Raw genomic sequence first — 15,218 nt, forward strand, 5'->3', positions numbered from 1 at the left:
ACAAGGACAATATTTAGAAACAAGGAAACATATATTTAACATAACATCACGATCACTAAAGAGAAACATGCTCAAGACCCTCTAACGTACATTTGATCTGTATTTAATTTGAGGATTGACAAAAGAGTGCTTCAGTATAACCTTATTAAATCACGGGACCCTGTATCTACGATTTGATCGATATGCCTCAATATGTTATTTCCGAAGGTTGACTCATAGAGTATCTCAAAAGGTTGAACTTGTTGTGGGAAGGCTTTCTGCAGCCGGAGAGAAAGACCTCCAGGAAAATAATCAATGATGGGTTGTCAAATGTCCCAAAGGAAAATCATTAAATGTGACTGAGAGAGGTCTCTCCTTGATTCACTAGGACAGAATGCATCGCCTCGCTAGAAGCATTAGCTTCTCCATAAAGTCAGCTACTGACAGGCTTCCCTATCAGCACAAATGATCACAGTTGAACACTGTCAGCTTGAGTTTATTATAGTTGCTCAGACTTTTTGAGGGATCAGACCTCTGCCCTCTAACAAACACTCTGTGGGAGTAGTATGTGCTCATGTGGGCTGGGTGGCCTGCTGGGCTGTCCTGCTCCCTGGGGTGTCTGCTGTAGAGAAGGCCTGTTATTCAGAGAATATCCTGGGGCCCTCCCACCCTCCCGTAGTGTCTGCGCCTATGGAGAGAAGGAGCTGGGAAAGCCCCAGTACAAAAGAGGACAATTTGTGGTTAGAAGACTGCTGTTTAGGTAAATATTGTAGCATGGGCGGGGAGCTGGGATCTTTGTTAGTACAACAAAAACACAAGTGAAAACTGTAATTGAGGGAAAATGCTTGTTTTTCGCAAAGCAAGGTTTTATGTGGTGTCTGCTTACCCTCATTATCTTTAAATGATGGGACTGCTTACACGGTTGAGCTCACATTAACCACTTTCTCCTCCTCACATCATCATCAACATATGGGCCCCATTCACTGGAGCATTAGGGGGAAACATGTACAGCATCATTATGGTAATGGATTCCTCTGCCATGGCACTCAACAGACAGAAGGACATGGATTAAAGGAGGATGGATCATAGGGATGGATGAGAGGAGGGGGGGGCTTACCGATTCCCATACAGTAAAGATGTCATCTTCTCAGGCTGAAATAAGGACACATGCAAATGACTCAGCTGATGCAGACAGGCTGTGTGTATTTGCATGTGTTTATTTGGATATCAGACACTACTGAGCATCATCATGGCTACAATGGTACAAAGGAAGGAGGTCATATATTTTTGTAGATACATCGTCATATATGCTGAGGTCATTGATCCTGTCTTGTTCTGGTAGTAATCCCTCGTATTGTTCACTTAACTGTCTGAAAATGCCTAGTGTCAATTAAAATGTATTTAAAGGTGCTGTAACTAAGTGATTGGATGTAACAAAGTATATGTATTTAAGTATTGCACTTTTTTGACATACTTGACTAACTTGAGTACGCCTATTTCCTGCTAATCTCTATTCCACTACATCTCAGAGGATATATTGTACTTTTTATTAGTCTTTATTTATTTGTAAAGCTTCAGAGACTATCTACTTTGCAGATTGAAATCATCAATACATACAACATATAATCAAATAATGAATTAGGTAGGCCTTTTATAATATATAAAACTACTCAGCAGTTCAAATGAGCTCAACCTTTAGCAACTTAAATTTCGAAGCAACTAACACAAATCTTGCATAAATGATTGTGCTTATTATTCAGACCTCTACTGCTGTATCACGTAGCCCTACAGTATGTATTGGATTCGAGTTATGGTTCCTTAACATAAAGTAGTTATATGTCGCCATCTGCTGGATATTTCATTCAGGGGAAAACGTGTGGTGACATAATGAAACACTAGGGGCGTCGTGGGTCCGGAGCACGCTACTAACATAGATTCTCATTGTTGTATAATAAGAACGTTGTAACGGTTGTAATACGTTATGAAATTGCATCTCGCATCTTTGCTCCCAATTTAGCAAATGATGTCACATGGTGAAACTAATGATTTCATTATGCAATCACTTTAGTGTTATTCTGCAATGATCTTACTTTATTTTAACATCCCAGTTGTCAGATTTCCTTAAGAGTTCACTTAAAAACTGAAGTTTATAAGGGTGTAAGGTGAATGGGAAAATGTCAGTTCCTTGCAAATTCTGCATTTCATATTGGTTTTGTAACTTTAATACTTCATTCTGTGAAACGGTGTTTGGGAGCTTGATACAGTTTAATAAGCCATACAAATTGTTTAACAGAGTTTACCAAATGTTAGGAAATATTGCACCACTACAAAGGGGAAAAAAGTAGCTTTTTTGTTTTCCATAAGATCAATGTAAAGATTTTGATATCCTTAATTCTGATTTAGTGTCCACAATTATATTTCACCTTAAATTATATTCCCAGTTTATCAATTAAACTTCTAATGATCCAAGCCTTCAAACATTCCCAATTCCCTCCCATTTTTTTAACAATTATTTTTGAATTATTCAATGTTACCCCTCATCACACACCAACTTATAAGTGTACCACAACACTAGTTTATTAATTAAAACCAGAAACCTAATGAGGGGAAAAAAACAGTAGATGTGAACATATGATTGTGTCACGTAACCTTAGCTTAGTAGATTCAAAACCAAAGAAAATGATGAGACAAATCGAAAAGGCAATTTTTTTTAATTTGACAGTGAAACAGGTAACAACAGCTGCCGTCCTGTTCACAGCCACACCTAAAACATCTGGAACTGCTTCTTGGCGCCTGCAGCCTTCATCACTTTGAGGACGTTGAACCTCACGGTCTTGCTGAGTGGTCGGCACTCTCCAACGGTGACGTTGTCTCCAACTGAGACGTCTCTGTAGAAAAGCACCAACATAAAGATATTAACAGGTGGTTGGGTTACCTTTTTCCACGAACAAGTCAATAAAGATGTATACATTTTTAAATAGGATGTTCCAATTAAAGTCAGACTGCATCAGTGTTTGCCATAAGGCATTATCGTCACAGCTTCTTGAGCTAGGAAGACCATCGTGAGAAAAATCATCATTTGCAGCAGTTTGTGTTCCACTTTTGGCTGTTGCAGGGACTGACCATTTAACAGACGTTGAATAGGACAAGTATATTGTGGGTAAAAAACACTTATAACTTGAGCCCAATAAGGAAACAATTACTGCACTATTTTCCAGACATTTAAAAATGTGTTTTTTTTTATAATTGTTTACATTTCTGGGTGCTCCATGTTTTCTACAACTGTAGAAACTGTTCATTATAAGCATAATATGGGCAGTGTTGTACCTGAAGCAAGGTGACAGATGGACAGAGATGTTCTTGTGCCTCTTCTCAAAACGGTTGTACTTGCGGATGTAATGCAGGTAGTCACGTCTGATAACAATGGTCCTCTGCATCTTCATTTTGGTCACCACACCTGTTTGAGCACAAAAGGAAATATGGTTAGGATCGAATTTTATGTATAATGCAATTAAGAATCCAATCAATGCCCATTTAATAGGATTGTCACTATTACAGGGGTACTCAAATACAAATCTTAAAAAGGTCCAACATTTTTTTTTCAATAAGACAAAGGTCCGTTTATTACGGTCATTCAAACTTTTAAACAATTGCAACAAGATTCTTAACACGAGGTTGCAAAAACAAAAATAATCTGTATGCAGCCGTTTTCATTGTTATTGTGTCTGTGCTTGACCCCTCAGAGTCGCAGTGTAAGAGCTGCACAGTTATGAATAAAGGCAGCTGCACCCTCTTTCATTCAGCATTCCCATTATTGCTTTATAAATGTCTTGCCCCTTGTGTGTCCACTGAGGTTCGTCAGGCCCAACACATCTTCAACAAACTCCCCCTTTGCCTCATCATAAAAACTCACAAACACCAGCAACTGAGCATTGTCAGCGGTGTCAGTGGACTCACCCACAGCTAAGGAAATGCACTGTGCATGTTTTATTCCATCACAAAGCTGATTAATCAAATCACCAGCCAGTATTTATGTTCTTCTGGTTGCTGTGGAATCTGAGAGGGGGATTTGCTTGATCTGACCTGTTATTTCCTCTTTTTGCTTGCCTTCAACATGGTCTCCATCACTTCAGTCATGCATTCTTTTATACTTTGTTATCCAGTGGAGAGTCCTTACCTACTGGCCTAGTTCAATCAAAGTGGTTACTTTCTGTTGGCTGGGCAGTGTAGTTTTACACACCGTCTTATTTGACTTTCTCAGGACTTAAAACTGTTTTTTGGGGGCAGACCCCGCTCAAAGAAAAAAATATATTTACACACGTGAGGTCATCATCTTAACAGTTTTGTATGCTCATCCGTGAGCAGAGCATCAAGTTGACATGTCTGCTGAATGTGGCAATTACCATTTTGTTCAGCAAAACTCCTCACAAACGTAGTAAGATCAACAGCTTTAGTGCGTTTTGATTCAATGCTGAGTACAGCCAAACTTGACAGTCATTGTAGACCACAAATACCTCATTCCTTCAGTACTTGGGTCCGAATGCTTCTCGTTTTGCGCCGTTCAAATGAAAGCGCCACCAATCATATTTCCACGCTCGCGCCAGGGGAGGGGTTACAAGACGTGCGCCTTATGCTGCATTCACTTGCACTCGGACATTAGAGACTTTCTCTCATAAATGTCCGATGAGCCACAACTTTTCTTTCACAACAAAGCTGCCAACTGGGGTGGCAGCTGGGGTGGCAAGGCCTATTTTTAGGATGGCAGTTGCCACCCCGGTAGGTGAAACTAGGCTACTAGCTACAGTACAGATGCAACTAGATGAGCTGTTAACTCTCGCTCTGACTTATTTTTTTTTAACACACGCATTCCGCGAAGACCCGCCCTACTGTGCCTCTGATTCGCAGACTGTTGGTAGGGGGAAAAAACGCTGACGGGATGCTGAATGTGATTGGACTAAAGCGTTGACAGACACACACAGACAGTGGAACAGTCGTACATGCAGAGCGCTGTTTGCAGTGGACATAGCGGAGAATTTTGACTCGTTGCATTGTGGAGATGTCTCTCAGATAACACAGATAATACATATGAAAAGTATAATTTGCTCAGAGTCCAGAGACAGTTGTGGTTCGGTCCGGACCGGAGTCCGGACTTTGAGAATGCCTGCTCTACTACATCAGTGTTGCCATAAGGCATTATCGTCAGCGCCTAGAAGGCTTGGAAGACCATCGTGAGAAAACATCATTTGTAGTAGTGACAGGAAAATTCAATATACGGTTTGTGGCAAGTTGCCCTGTATAGACTGGTTCTTGCTTGGGTTGCTTCACCTGTATAAGGGCATGTTGATTTGCAGTCAGTGTAATACGCACTAGGGCTGTCCCGAATACCATTTTTCGGGCTCCGGATATTCGGTAGTAATCAGCAGCGAATTTTCGGCCCGCGCGTAGTAATCAGCAGCGAACTGCTTCAGCACGTGTATTTCGGTGTATTCACGGCATTCATTTTGTTATTCTACAGCAGGGGTGCCCAACCAGTCCATCGGGAGATGTGTCTAAAAATAGAACAATATTCAGTTTTATCGTTAATGTCCTATAACATAATCTCCCTGTGCCAGAATAATGCACTTGAACGCATCAAAGCTTTGTGATTGGCCAGCGTGACCCCATGTGTCGGGGCGTGGCTGGTGGGCAGTGGGCACTATTTCGCTGACGTTGTCCGTGTCAACAGGAGTGACAGTCCGTTCACACACAAGACAGCAATTATGGCAGAAGCAAAAAAGCCCAAAATATATAATTTTCACTCCGAGTGGGAGGATGATTATTTTTGTATCTATTCCAATTCAAAGTCCATCTGTCTCATCTGCAATGCGAGCGTGGCTTTATCGAAGAAGGGTAATTTAGGAGTGGCATTTCAAAACAGTGCACAAACGCTACGAGACGGAATTCCCTCCCAATTCTGCCCTACGCTCCCAAAAGGGGAGGGGCCTGAAAGGACAGCTAAATGCACAGCAGTCCATTTTTGTTGTTGCTTTGGAAACAACGTGACGGAGATTAACGGAGCAAAGTAATATCTACATATAAAGACAGAGAAAGTAAACAATAACGTTTATGGTTAAGTGTTAGCACCCCCCGAAGAGGCACAAGCTCTTACGTTGATATTGGAGATTTCAATAAATTCAATTTGGAAGAAAAAAACGGGGAAAAAACAAACAAAACGAATAACGAAATTGAAACCCGAATAGTACTCCAAAGAACGAATATAGCCCTAATACACACAGTATCAGGCTGAACATTGTAACCTGTGTATCACTGGATTTAAACTACATTCGCTAACATTAAATGTGCAATGTGTTCCTGGTTGTACATCACATCTCCAGATTGAGTGCATGACACTGTAAAATACATTTTCTAGGACTCTGTATGTTCAGTTGTATATTGTATTGGGCGGTGATGTTTAATTGACAGCAAGTGATATGTTGCAGCACCCAAAGCCATTGCCAATTGACTTGTGCAAGTAGAGTGTCAAATGTTAAATTTACCAGAGGATGCGGCCACGGATGGACACATTTCCAGTGAAGGGGCATTTCTTGTCAATGAAGGTACCGTCAATAGCCTGATGGGGAAACAAGGGAACAGTCAATACCATGTATCACTATACATATTCCTTGGCTCAATTAAATCATTTTATCTTGAGACTGCATCAGCATTGCCATAAGGCATTATCGTCAGAACCCCAAAGGGCTAGGAAGACCATCGTGAGAAAATCATCATTTGCAGCTACCTAAGAAGTTACGTTTAAAACTAGTTTTACACCTGTTCACAGTCACACCTAAAACTTCTGGAACTGCTTCTTGGCGCCTGCAGCCTTCATCACTTTGAGGACGTTGAACCTCACGGTCTTGCTGAGTGGTCGGCACTCTCCAACGGTGACGTTGTCTCCAACTGAGACGTCTCTGTGGAAAAGCACCAACATAAAGATATTAACAGGTGGTTGGGTTACCTTTTTCCATGAACAAGTCAATTAAGATGTATACATTTTTAAATAGGATGTTCCAATTAAAGTCAGACTGCATCAGTGTTTGCCATAAGGCATTATCGTCACAGCTTCTTGAGCTAGGAAGACCATCGTGAGAAAAATCATCATTTGCAGCAGTTTGTGTTCTACTTTTGGCTGTTGCAGGGACTGACCATTGAACAGACGTTGAATAGGACAAGTATATTGTGGGTAAAAAACACTTATAACTTGAGCCCAATAAGGAAACAATTACGGCACTATTTTCCAGACATTTGAAAATGTGTTTTTTTAAATAATTGTTTACATTTCTGGGTGCTCCATGTTTTCTATAACTGTAGAAACTGTTCATTATAAGCATAATATGGGCAGTGTTGTACCTGAAGCAAGGTGACAGATGGACAGAGATGTTCTTGTGCCTCTTCTCAAAACGGTTGTACTTGCGGATGTAATGCAGGTAGTCACGTCTGATAACAATGGTCCTCTGCATCTTCATTTTGGTCACCACACCTGTTTGAGCACAAAAGGAAATATGGTTAGGATTGAATTTTATGTATAATGCAATTAAGAATCCAATCAATGCCCATTTAATAGGATTGTCACTCTACTACATCAGTGTTGCCATAAGGCATTATCGTCAGCGCCTAGAAGGCTTGGAAGACCATCGTGAGAAAACATCATTTGTAGTAGTGACAGCAAAATTCAATATACGGTTTGTGGCAAGTTGCCCTGTATAGACTGGTTCTTGCTTGGGTTGCTTCACCTGTACAAGGGCATGTTGATTTGCAGTCAGTGTAATACGCACTAGGGCTGTCCCGAATACCATTTTTCGGACTCCGGATATTCGGTAGTAATCAGCAGCGAATTTTCGGCCCGCGCGTAGTAATCAGCAGCGAACTGCTTCAACACGTGTATTTCGGTGTATTCACGGCATTCATTTTGTTATTCTACAGCAGGGGTGCCCAACCAGTCCATCGGGAGATGTGTCTAAAAATAGAACAACAATATTCAGTTTTATCGTTAATGTCCTAGAACATAATCTTCCTGTGCCAGAATAATGCACTTGAACGTATCAAAGCTTTGTGATTGGCCAGCGTGACCCCATGTGTCGGGGCGTGGCTGGTGGGCAGTGGGCACTATTTCGCTGACGTTGTCCGTGTCAACAGGAGTGACAGTCCGCTCACACACAAGACTGCAATTATGGCAGAAGCAAAAAAGCCCAAAATATATAATTTTCACTCCGAGTGGGAGGATGATTATTTTTGTATCTATTCCAATTCAAAGTCCATCTGTCTCATCTGCAATGCGAGCGTGGCTTTATTGAAGAAGGGTAATTTAGGAGCGGCATTTCAAAACAGTGCACAAACGCTACGAGACGGAATTCGCTCCTAATTCTGCCCTACGCTCCCAAAAGGGGAGGGGCCTGAAAGGACAGCTAAATGCACAGCAGTCCATTTCCACCAGGCCCAACAACAAGAGCAAGGCTGCTACCATAGCATCTTATCGTGTCAGTCACGTTCTTGCGAAACACATGAAGTCTTTCAAAGACGGCGAAGTTGTGAAAGAAGCATTCCTGGAGGCTGCAGACGCGCTTTTTGGGGACAGTAAAAATAACAGTAGCATTTCAACAGGTTTTTGATATAATAAAAACTCAAGTTAGATACCGTTATTAATCAGCTGTAAGTTTTAGTTTGTTTGAACTTATTCATTATAATTATTGTACAAAATGGTATAATAATGCAAACTTAAATTGATTATAGTCTATTATCAATTCAGGTTAAGAAACTAGTGTTGCTTGCATCCTATTTTAAAAAAGGCATCTATTTTTATACTCTAATAAAATGCAACAAAAAAAGGGTTTGATTCTATTAATGTTGTCTTTTTTATTGTACTTTGGCTGCAGATTCCTGTGTAGCTTCAGATCTGAGTTGTCTTATTAGTAAGCCTAATTTTAATGGCAAAGAAAGGGTTCAGAGTCTTTTCTTTTGTTCCTGTGTCATATGTGGCAGCACTGTTCAATGTTTCTTGAAAACATTACCCACTGTAGTGACGTGTGAATAAACTCCAACTCTGTATCAACAACTGTTGTGTAACTTCAGTTAAATACTTGTATGTGTGTAGATTAGAAAGAGGTAAGATAAAGGATCTGCAGTATTTTATGAAGTATTAATCGTACAAAGGTCAGTTTTATAGAAGTAGAAGTGTGTATTTTCCTGGTAGTAGGCTGTCAGTAATGGCTACGCCTCTCTATTTGGACTGGTAGATCTCAGAAGACTGGCAACTTTAAAAGTAGCTCTCGGTTCAAAAAAGGTTGGGCACCCCTGTGCTACAGTATTGTTGTTTTATAGTTATTTGTTAATGTAACCCAATTTGTGTTCTTTGATGTTGAAAAGGATATCGCATTGTGTTTGATACTTTCGTTGCAGTTGTATATGTCTTTTAACTGTAATTTGGCTTGGCTTCCTATTTATGGACATGCTTTTATTTTGAAGGAGAGGTAGCGCTGTTGACAGAAAGTTGTTGTTGCTTTGGAAACAACGTGATGGAGATTAAAGGAGCAAAGTAATATCTACATATAAAGACAGAGAAAGTAAACGATAACGTTTATGGTTAAGTGTTAGCACCCCCCGAAGAGGCACAAGCTCTTACGTTGATATTGGAGATTTCAATAAATTCAATTTGGAAGAAAAAAACGGGGAAAAAACAAACAAAACGAATAACGAAATTGAAACCCGAATAGTACTCCAAAGAACGAATATAGCCCTAATACACACAGTATCAAGCTGGACATTGTAACCTGTGTATCACTGGATTTAAACTACATTCGCTAACATTAAATGTGCAATGTGTTCCTGGTTGTACATAGGGCTGTGCAATTTAATCGATCTTGCGATATATATCGATATTTAGTTTTCCGAGAAAGTATCGATATTTCAGCCGCGGGTATCGATACATTAAGTCTGATAACTGTGTTCGTTATACTCGCGTCCAGGAGAGAAGCTTTAAAAAAGGAGACTAATTGAGTCTCTGAGAATGTTCAAATGTATACTTTAATTAATAAAAAGCGCGGTAATGTTACAAGAAGAAGATGATTTAGTCAGAAAAACAGCTGTGTTCTGGCTCTCGTGAGCGAAGGGAAGAGAGCGAGCTCCACCTTTCCAGCTGTTAAATATCCTCTGCTGAATCCTCCCTGTGGGCCGGTTGGCGCTGCTGGGGCCGGCCCTCCACGTCTCCAATGTTCGTTGTTGCGCATTACAGAGGATTCAGACATTGCACATTAAATATATAACTAAACACGCCTTTTCTCCTCCTTATCTCTTTCATGACTTTTCATTTAATACATTTTAAACGCTGTAATCAATACTCCAAAATACCTCACGGCTGGTATCATTTCCGGTAGTTCCGAATGTTGTCTCATGCTACCCACGTCTGTAAACAAACGTATTCAAATAAACTGAACCTTCATTTAATATTCAGCAATAATAATATCTCTACGTCTATAGTTGTAGTGTTGAAATCAGTAGGTTTCGGTGTGCAACACTCCGTGTCATATCGCTACTAAATTCACCTCTATAGGAAATTGTATATTAGCCACATGCTAAATGCTAACCGGAGATGAAGGATTTTCAGAATAAAAGCTCAACAACTGGTTGTGCAACTTCTGGTTTTTCAGTATAAAACAGCATTTAAACTGACAGTATGTTTATGGTACTTTATGCCATCAAAACATTGATTTTAATTTCTAACAAGTCCCATTCAAATCCCCCGTGTTCCGCCACCTGCTGCACCTTTTCATTCTTCATTGTGATACTGCACTTTACAGCTACAATTTGCACTGTTTCAATAAATGAAACTAATTTTCTCACCACATCTTTTGATTCATTTTGTCCAGCATTTGCAAGCTGGAGACTCTCTGTCAGAGCCATATATTGTATAATTGATGTTTTCAGTTGAATTAATTCAATCCAAGTCATTGGAACACTCACAAGATGTCACCAAAATCCCACTGTCCCTTTAAAATCTTTCAGAAAATGATATAAGTGTATCGAATTATATCGAATCGTATCGAATCGTATCGTTGGCTGAATATCGTGATATATATCGTATCGTTGGCTGAATATCGTGTATCGTATCGTATCGTGAGATTAGTGTATCGCCACAGCCCTAGTTGTACATCACATCTCCAGATTGAGTGCATGACACTGTAAAATACATTTTCTAGGACTCTGTATGTTCAGTTGTATATTGTATTGGGCTGCTGTGTTTAATTGACAGCAAGTGATATGTTGCAGCACCCAAAGCCATTGCCAATTGACTTGTGCAAGTAGAGTGTCAAATGTTAAATTTACCAGAGAGGATGCGGCCACGGATGGACACATTTCCAGTGAAGGGGCATTTCTTGTCAATGAAGGTACCGTCAATAGCCTGATGGAGAAACAAGGGAACAGTCAATACCATGTATCACTATACATATTCCTTGGCTCAATTAAATCATTTTATCTTGAGACTGCATCAGCATTGCCATAAGGCATTATCGTCAGAACCCCAAAGGGCTAGGAAGACCATCGTGAGAAAATCATCATTTGCAGCTACCTAAGAAGCTAAGCTTAAAACTAGATTTACACCTGTTGACAGTCACACCTAAAACTTCTGGAACTGCTTCTTGGCGCCTGCAGCCTTCATCACTTTGAGGACGTTGAATCTCACGGTCTTGCTGAGTGGTCGGCACTCTCCAACGGTGACGTTGTCTCCAACTGAGACGTCTCTGTAGAAAAGCACCAACATAAAGATATTAACAGGTGGTTGGGTTACCTTTTTCCATGAACAAGTCAATAAAGATGTATACATTTTTAAATAGGATGTTCCAATTAAAGTCAGACTGCATCAGTGTTTGCCATAAGGCATTATCGTCACAGCTTCTTGAGCTAGGAAGACCATCGTGAGAAAAATCATCATTTGCAGCAGTTTGTGTTCTACTTTTGGCTGTTGCAGGGACTGACCATTGAACAGACGTTGAATAGGACAAGTATATTGTGGGTAAAAAACACTTATAACTTGAGCCCAATAAGGAAACAATTACGGCACTATTTTCCAGACATTTGAAAATGTGTTTTTTTTAAATAATTGTTTACATTTCTGGGTGCTCCATGTTTTCTATAACTGTAGAAACTGTTCATTATAAGCATAATATGGGCAGTGTTGTACCTGAAGCAAGGTGACAGATGGACAGAGATGTTCTTGTGCCTCTTCTCAAAACGGTTGTACTTGCGGATGTAATGCAGGTAGTCACGTCTGATAACAATGGTCCTCTGCATCTTCATTTTGGTCACCACACCTGTTTGAGCACAAAAGGAAATATGGTTAGGATTGAATTTTATGTATAATGCAATTAAGAATCCAATCAATGCCCATTTAATAGGATTGTCACTCTACTACATCAGTGTTGCCATAAGGCATTATCGTCAGCGCCTAGAAGGCTTGGAAGACCATCGTGAGAAAACATCATTTGTAGTAGTGACAGGAAAATTCAATATACGGTTTGTGGCAAGTTACCCTGTATAGACTGGTTCTTGCTTGGGTTTCTTCACCTGTACAAGGGCATGTTGATTTGCAGTCAGTGTAATACGCACAGTATCAGGCTGGACATTGTAACCTGTGTATCACTGGATCTAAACTACATTCGCTAGCATTACATGTGCAATGTGTTCCTGGTTGTACATCACATCTCCAGATTGAGTGCATGACACTGTAAAATACATTTTCTAGGACTCTGTATGTTCAGTTGTATATTGTATTGGGCGGTGATGTTTAATTGACAGCAAGTGATATATTGCAGCACGCAAAGCCATTGCCAATTGACGTGTGCAAGTAGAGTGTCAAATGTTAAATTTACCAGAGGATGCGGCCACGGATGGACACATTTCCAGTGAAAGGGCATTTCTTGTCAATGTAAGTGCCGTCGATAGCCTGATGGAAAAAAATGGAAGAGTCAATACCATTTATCACTATACATATTCCTTGGCTCAATTAAATAATGTTATCTTGAGACTGCATCAGCATTGCCATAAGGCATTATCGTCAGAACCCCAAAGGGCTAGGAAGACCATCGTGAGAAAAACATCATTTGCAGCTACGAGAAGTTAAGTTTAAAACTAGTTTTCATATTTTTCTGGACAATTCAATTTACCTCTCTTGGTGTTTTGAAGCCCAGCCCCACACTTTTGCGGTAGCGGGGGAGCTTCTCCTTGGCCTCCTTGTCACCCTCAGCGACCAGAACACGCTTCTTGTTCTTGAAGATAGTGAGCTGTTTCTGATAAGCCCTCTCAGTCTGTGGAACAAGGAGAACAACAAGTTAAAAACTGCAATAAGCAAGAACAGGGAAGCATTGAGACGATACATTCAGACGCCACCACCCGGCCTCGCTAAGTAGCCGACACAAGTTCAAGATGTACTTCCTCCTAAGGAATAAAAGTCCCGTAACCTTAAATACATATTATTAACGTAATGAGTAAAAACGGTTCCATATGGCAGTTTACACTTTAAACAAAGCAATCCGTCGTTCATAAAGAATGTTAAGTTGTAGCAGGCTAAGCTAACCGAGTAGCATAGCGGCACACTTTTGCTGATATCTTTCACGAGAGATTTAAACGTGGCTCCTTCTTTTCACAGCGATGTTTCGATCTAACTGAGCACGTGCAGAGTGAGTGTCATCACTCTAGCTTCTTCTTCTTCTTCTTCAACAGCTTTTAGTTGCATACCGCCACCTACTGTACATGAGTGTGTATCATGTCATTCCATCACTCAACTCATGGACGTATATCTAGCTTGTTTGCGATTGGAGATATTGAAGGCGTTACAACAGTCCCGTGTTACAACTGTCCCTGGTCTACCTCCCCTATAATAAGAACGTTGTAACACGTTATGAAATTTCATCTTGTTTACTTTTGTTAGCTTTGTTCCCAATTTAGCAAATGATGTCACATGGTAAAACTAATGATTTCATTATGCATTCACTTTAGTGTTAGGCTGCAATGATCTTACTTTATCTTAATTAACATCCCAGTTGTCAGATTTCTTTAAAAACTGAATTTTATCAGGGTGTAAGGTGAGTGGGAACATTTCAGTTCCTTGCAAATTCTGCATTTCATATTGGTTTTGAAACTTCGATACTGCTTTATTCTGTAAAAAGGTTTTGTTGGAAGGTTATCAAAGACTAAAGATACTGAGACCAGTGGCGGTTCTAGACCAATTTGACTGGGGGGGGCATTTATTTTCTGAGGGGGGCACAATAAATGCAGGACGAAAAAGACAAAGACAGTATGAAGTAATTGCGCATAAGAAAACAATGCAATACAGTTATTGGTATTTGTTTCAGTACACATTTATTTCAGATACTTATAGTTACAGTGTGTACGCTCTAATGCAGGGGTCTCCAACCTTTTTTAGGATGAGAGCTACTTTCAAAAAATAAAACAAGTCGTGAGCTACTTTTACTCCTTTTTTTTGTTTTTTGCAGTGTATATATTTAGCATATTTTAACATTATATGCTGACCTTTAACCTTTGTGTGCTGTTTGGGTCTGTCATAGCCTCGGGAAGTAGGGGTGCTGCAGCACCCCCTGTTGTCGAGTGGTGTACATTTGAAAAACCACCTAAATAAAAATGATTAAACTACATAAAATAGTTATGATTTTACTTAAAATAAAATTAGCTGTATACAGTAATAGTCATAGTATATATTTGTATCAGTCAGGTGGCTTGAATTTATTTTCCAAATAAAATCCGAGTCATCTAGGTCGTAGGTCGTGGGAGAGTGACGTAATTTTGCGACACACACACTGCAGTGTGACATGAATGGCGCAAAAAAGGATTTTGGATTTTTTTATCCAACAAACAACCCAATAAAAAGAGTGGACCACCAGCTACTCCTCAGCCCACCACCTCTACAACTAGAGTAATATGACACAGAAGAGACTGACACATCTGATTTTGATGCATGTCCACAGTAACATTTTGGACAATGTAGATGTATCTGCTCTAATGAGGGTCTTCATTAGTGCCACCCCAGGCTACATTTGGAGTTTTGTGAAGCCCCTACACAAGGTAAAACGATATTTTTCCTTTAATGCTGCTGCCGCATGCAGTGTTTTGCCTTGTCAATCAGTTAAAATTGAATTCATAGTTTTATTAATATTTTCTGACTATTTGTAATGTTATGTAGGTTTGTAAGA

At 40.0% G+C, this 15,218-nt stretch overlaps 2 protein-coding genes and 9 non-coding genes across 11 annotated transcripts; all 11 read right to left on the minus strand.

Annotated features, from left to right (window-relative positions):
- Positions 1–2,673: 2,673 nt before the first annotated feature.
- LOC117450785 (uncharacterized) lies at positions 2,674–11,520 on the minus strand. Its single transcript, XM_071203884.1, has 7 exons — positions 11,497–11,520; positions 11,338–11,413; positions 7,392–7,498; positions 6,790–6,929; positions 6,516–6,589; positions 3,307–3,436; positions 2,674–2,867 (listed from the first exon to the last, which is right to left on the minus strand). The coding sequence occupies exons 1-7, from the start codon at positions 11,518–11,520 to the stop codon at positions 2,744–2,746; spliced, it is 675 nt and encodes a 224-aa protein (XP_071059985.1). The 3' UTR covers positions 2,674–2,743.
- LOC117451787 (small nucleolar RNA SNORD35) lies at positions 2,978–3,063 on the minus strand. The gene has a single exon (XR_004552707.1). It is a non-coding gene; the product is annotated as a small nucleolar RNA SNORD35 (small nucleolar RNA).
- On the minus strand, positions 5,145–5,227 carry LOC117451783 (small nucleolar RNA SNORD35). The gene has a single exon (XR_004552703.1). It is a non-coding gene; the product is annotated as a small nucleolar RNA SNORD35 (small nucleolar RNA).
- LOC117451809 (small nucleolar RNA SNORD35) lies at positions 6,668–6,752 on the minus strand. Its single transcript, XR_004552728.1, has one exon. It is a non-coding gene; the product is annotated as a small nucleolar RNA SNORD35 (small nucleolar RNA).
- LOC117451789 (small nucleolar RNA SNORD35) lies at positions 7,040–7,125 on the minus strand. Its single transcript, XR_004552708.1, has one exon. It is a non-coding gene; the product is annotated as a small nucleolar RNA SNORD35 (small nucleolar RNA).
- Positions 7,592–7,674, minus strand: LOC117451784 (small nucleolar RNA SNORD35). Its single transcript, XR_004552704.1, has one exon. It is a non-coding gene; the product is annotated as a small nucleolar RNA SNORD35 (small nucleolar RNA).
- LOC139434239 (small ribosomal subunit protein uS17-like) lies at positions 11,336–13,193 on the minus strand. The gene is made up of 5 exons (XM_071203980.1): positions 13,176–13,193; positions 12,882–12,955; positions 12,194–12,323; positions 11,630–11,753; positions 11,336–11,413 (listed from the first exon to the last, which is right to left on the minus strand). Exons 2-4 carry the CDS (start codon positions 12,907–12,909, stop codon positions 11,630–11,632), a joined length of 282 nt encoding a protein of 93 aa, XP_071060081.1. The 5' UTR covers positions 12,910–12,955; positions 13,176–13,193; the 3' UTR covers positions 11,336–11,413.
- Positions 11,492–11,576, minus strand: LOC117451781 (small nucleolar RNA SNORD35). Its single transcript, XR_004552701.1, has one exon. It is a non-coding gene; the product is annotated as a small nucleolar RNA SNORD35 (small nucleolar RNA).
- Positions 11,864–11,949, minus strand: LOC117451790 (small nucleolar RNA SNORD35). The gene has a single exon (XR_004552709.1). It is a non-coding gene; the product is annotated as a small nucleolar RNA SNORD35 (small nucleolar RNA).
- On the minus strand, positions 12,417–12,499 carry LOC117451785 (small nucleolar RNA SNORD35). The gene has a single exon (XR_004552705.1). It is a non-coding gene; the product is annotated as a small nucleolar RNA SNORD35 (small nucleolar RNA).
- On the minus strand, positions 13,033–13,117 carry LOC117451808 (small nucleolar RNA SNORD35). Its single transcript, XR_004552727.1, has one exon. It is a non-coding gene; the product is annotated as a small nucleolar RNA SNORD35 (small nucleolar RNA).
- Positions 13,194–15,218: the final 2,025 nt, after the last annotated feature.

This window comes from Pseudochaenichthys georgianus, chromosome 8, assembly GCF_902827115.2.
Source record: "Pseudochaenichthys georgianus chromosome 8, fPseGeo1.2, whole genome shotgun sequence".
NCBI classification, from domain to species: Eukaryota; Metazoa; Chordata; class Actinopteri; order Perciformes; family Channichthyidae; genus Pseudochaenichthys; species Pseudochaenichthys georgianus.